The sequence below is a fragment of the Elephantulus edwardii genome, unplaced genomic scaffold (assembly GCF_000299155.1).
Source record: "Elephantulus edwardii isolate Elephantulus edwardi_28Jun2011 unplaced genomic scaffold, EleEdw1.0 scaffold00442, whole genome shotgun sequence".
Taxonomy (NCBI): Eukaryota; Metazoa; Chordata; class Mammalia; order Macroscelidea; family Macroscelididae; genus Elephantulus; species Elephantulus edwardii.
Genome location: NW_006400192.1, coordinates 597,280 through 600,654, shown reverse-complemented (window position 1 = coordinate 600,654; position 3,375 = coordinate 597,280). Strand labels below are relative to the sequence as shown.

Here is a 3,375-nt window from a genome sequence, read left to right as displayed (position 1 = left end):
GTAATTGGGAAGGGTGTGTCAGAGGCAGTGCGATTGGCACAGGATAGAGCAGGGTTTAGGGCTGTTGTACATAGGGTCGCTATGAGTCGCAAACGACTTGACGGCACATAACAACAAAACAACAACAACACAGCTAACTCTCCAGTGGGTTTTCAGAGGCATAAGTCAGATGGGAGGGGCATTGTCATCTTTCTCCTGTGCAACAGCTGATGGATTTGAACCACATGCTTTTGGGTTGTCAGAGCATCTCCTGAGCACTAAGCCATCAGAGTGTCCTAATCGTTAACACAATATCCACAGCAAAATCAGATTAAGCCATTCCTCTGCAAAATCCTATACTGCCTTCACATGTCAGTACTTGCCTATCTTCACTAATTTTGAACAGCCTCATATGATGTGAGCTGGGTAATAAATAAGGAAGGGCAAAGAATCAATGCTTTTGAATTGCAGTGCTAAAGAACAGCTAAGTTTCAACCTTTCTGTTAAGACTACAATCTTAAAAAAAAAAAAAGACTACCATCTTTATCACAGACTTCTAGAGAAATGAACAAATTGATCTTGGAAGAACAGTTATAATGACCTTAAGGAGCAAGGATAGCAAGACTTTGCCTCTCTTATTTTGGACATTTTATCAGAGAGGACTAACGGTTACACTTCCTTCAAGACGTATTTCTTTGTCTTTTTGGCAATAAGTGGGCTATTTAGAACTTTTCCAACACCACAATTCAAAACCTTCAATTCTTCTCTCATCCTTATTCACTGTCCACCTTTCAGATGTATAGCAAGTAACTGAAAAGATCATCGCTTGAATCAAGTCAGTCTTTACACTGACACTGTTGCTCTTTAGCTCTCTGCCAAGGCCCCTGACAGTATTTTCATAATGCACCACACCTTTTGATTTCTTGACTGCTAGTGTCAAGGGTGTTGACTGTGGATCCAAATAAGAAGAAATGTTCCAATACTACATATTTATTGGCATTTCTGTTTTTTTTTTGTCCTAAGAGAATATAATCCTTATTAGGGCTAGAACTTCATTTGTTCACTGCTGTATTCTCAAAGTTCAGAAAGAGGTTTAACTCATACAGGATTTCAGTAACTATTTGTTGAAAGTGAAATTCCACTAAATTAACTCTAAACATACCTTGTTTGATGGTTTGAATTCTTGAATTTTTACATCAGAAAGAATATTCAAGAGGACCTCTGCTGATAAGTCCTGTTTTAACATTGAAAAATAAAAATAACTTTATCAATAAATACATTCTCATTTTGAGATTCTACAATTCTAAGCATTCTGCATTATCTTTTAATACTTCAATGATTCCATCACCTGACTGTTAAATCCACAACCATTTTTAGACATTTACGTTAACTTCTACAGAATTACTGTCCATTATAGGTTGTGTGATGAGTGAAAAAGTAGTTATTAGTCAGCAAACCTGAAACTCGAGTTATCTACAAAAATTTTTTTTATACTGGTTTACATACAAGCTCATACACATTGTTTTTCACACCAGATCTTTCCCCTTTCCTTTCACCCTCCATCAAAACTATGAGTAAGCTCCCCCCCACTTTCCCCACACTCATTCTACCACAATGGTCTTAGACAGTTTTTATGAGACTGAGTTCACTTAGCATAATGCTCTCCAGTCCCTCTCATGTTTGGTAGTAATTTACAAAATCATTGCTCCCGCATGCTGCATAGTATTTAACTGTGCGAATGTAACATAATTTCTCAATCCATTCATTATGGCTGTGCATTTGGGCTGTTTCCATGTTCTTACTATGACTATGATGAGTTACACTACTGCGAACACTGGAAAAGGTAGCATGAGGGCTGGTAGTTTCCTTTGAGATCAAGTTGAGATCTAGAAAAGCAAAGAATATCTTTCTTCTTTTTTTCTCAGTTTTAGTTTTTGTTCAGGCTGATGGCAACTCTATGTGTTTCAGAGAACTGTGCTCTATAGGGATTCAATTGCTGATTATTCTGGAGCAGATCATCAAATCTTTCTTTTGAGGTGATTCTTGGTGACACTGAAATGCTAACATTTCAGTTCGCAGTTGTGCACATCAATCATATATTTGCACTATTCTAGGACTCTCTCACTTTAAAACCTGATAAAGTTCTGTATAAAAAGTTATACTCAGTAAATAGTGACTCAATAAAGTACACAAACTCACATCTTGAGAAGTTAAAAAATATTTTAAAAGATGAACTTAGGTAAATTTAAAGCTATCAGATTCACATTTCTCAAGAATCAGTTTAGGGAAAACAAACTGCTTTGAAGTCAACTTCCACTGTTCTCTTTAAGAAAATAATAGTGAATATTACTATTTTAACCAAGTTTTTATGGTGTTTTTATGTGTAGAAATGCTAAGTGGGGAAAAATAGTCAACAGTAATTTTATCTGGATTCAAACTTGCCAGTGTTAATGACAAATCTGGCTCCAATACATTACATCAAAGGTAAACCTTGTTTCCATTTCCCCATTTTGTGTCTATGTGAATGAATATGAGGCTAAAGTTAAGAAATGCTATGCAGTGATACTTTATAATTTTCTAATAAATATCACATACTAAACAGCATCACATAGTCACTCAAATTTTGACAAATGGACTAAAAATATTTTTAAACTGCTATGAAATTCTTTACTTTCGATTTTTAGAATAATTCTTAAAAATTCACTGCTTTGGAGTTTGAACCAACTTAACAGTTTTAGCAGGAGGCTGTAAATCACATGTGATAAGAATGCTCATTTTTCCTATTGCCAAAGGGGCCCTTTAGAGTAGTGAGAGATCTTCACCCTGAAACCTACAGCATCCATTTTTAGGAGGAAGTAGCTAAGAGATACGTCATCCCCTTTTCCTTACGAATCAGGGGGAAGTCTCTCTCAGGGAGGAGTGATAGAGAATGGCAAAGGACACACTGACAAAGGAGATTAATCAGAACTGGCTTTGACAAGCACTGTGGTAATGGGACAATTAAAACAGACTTTCAAGGGGGAAAAAAAAGGAATGAACTGGGTGGGGGGTAGTGCAACAAAATGAATGGAAATCCAAAATCTCTGTAAATGTTCATTAAAATTAAAAAATTTAATAAAAAGTAAAAAAAAAGACAAAGAATGAAATAAATGGGGAAAAAAAAAAGAATGCTCATTTTTCTTTTGAAGAGCAACTGGCCAATTTGAACCACTAGGGGTATAGCTTTTGGATTTGCAGCCCAACTCCCTAGAAACTACATCACCAGAGATTTCTTAGAATAATTATTGCTTTGAGTACTTATTATAAAACTAAAGTTGATAAACAAAAAGTAAATGCTTTAAAAGTAATGTCTGATTGTTTATATAAATTTTGCTATTTCATTACTAAATGTATAAA

At 35.2% G+C, this 3,375-nt stretch overlaps 1 protein-coding gene across 1 annotated transcript in view; it reads right to left on the bottom strand.

The window, feature by feature from the left end:
* UBA6 (ubiquitin-like modifier activating enzyme 6) overlaps positions 1 to 3,375 on the bottom strand; it is a 120,003-nt gene that overhangs the window by 33,342 nt on the left and 83,286 nt on the right. The window contains 1 exon segment of the mRNA XM_006902726.1: positions 1,142 to 1,230. Within this exon segment, the coding sequence (XP_006902788.1) occupies positions 1,142 to 1,230 (89 nt within the window).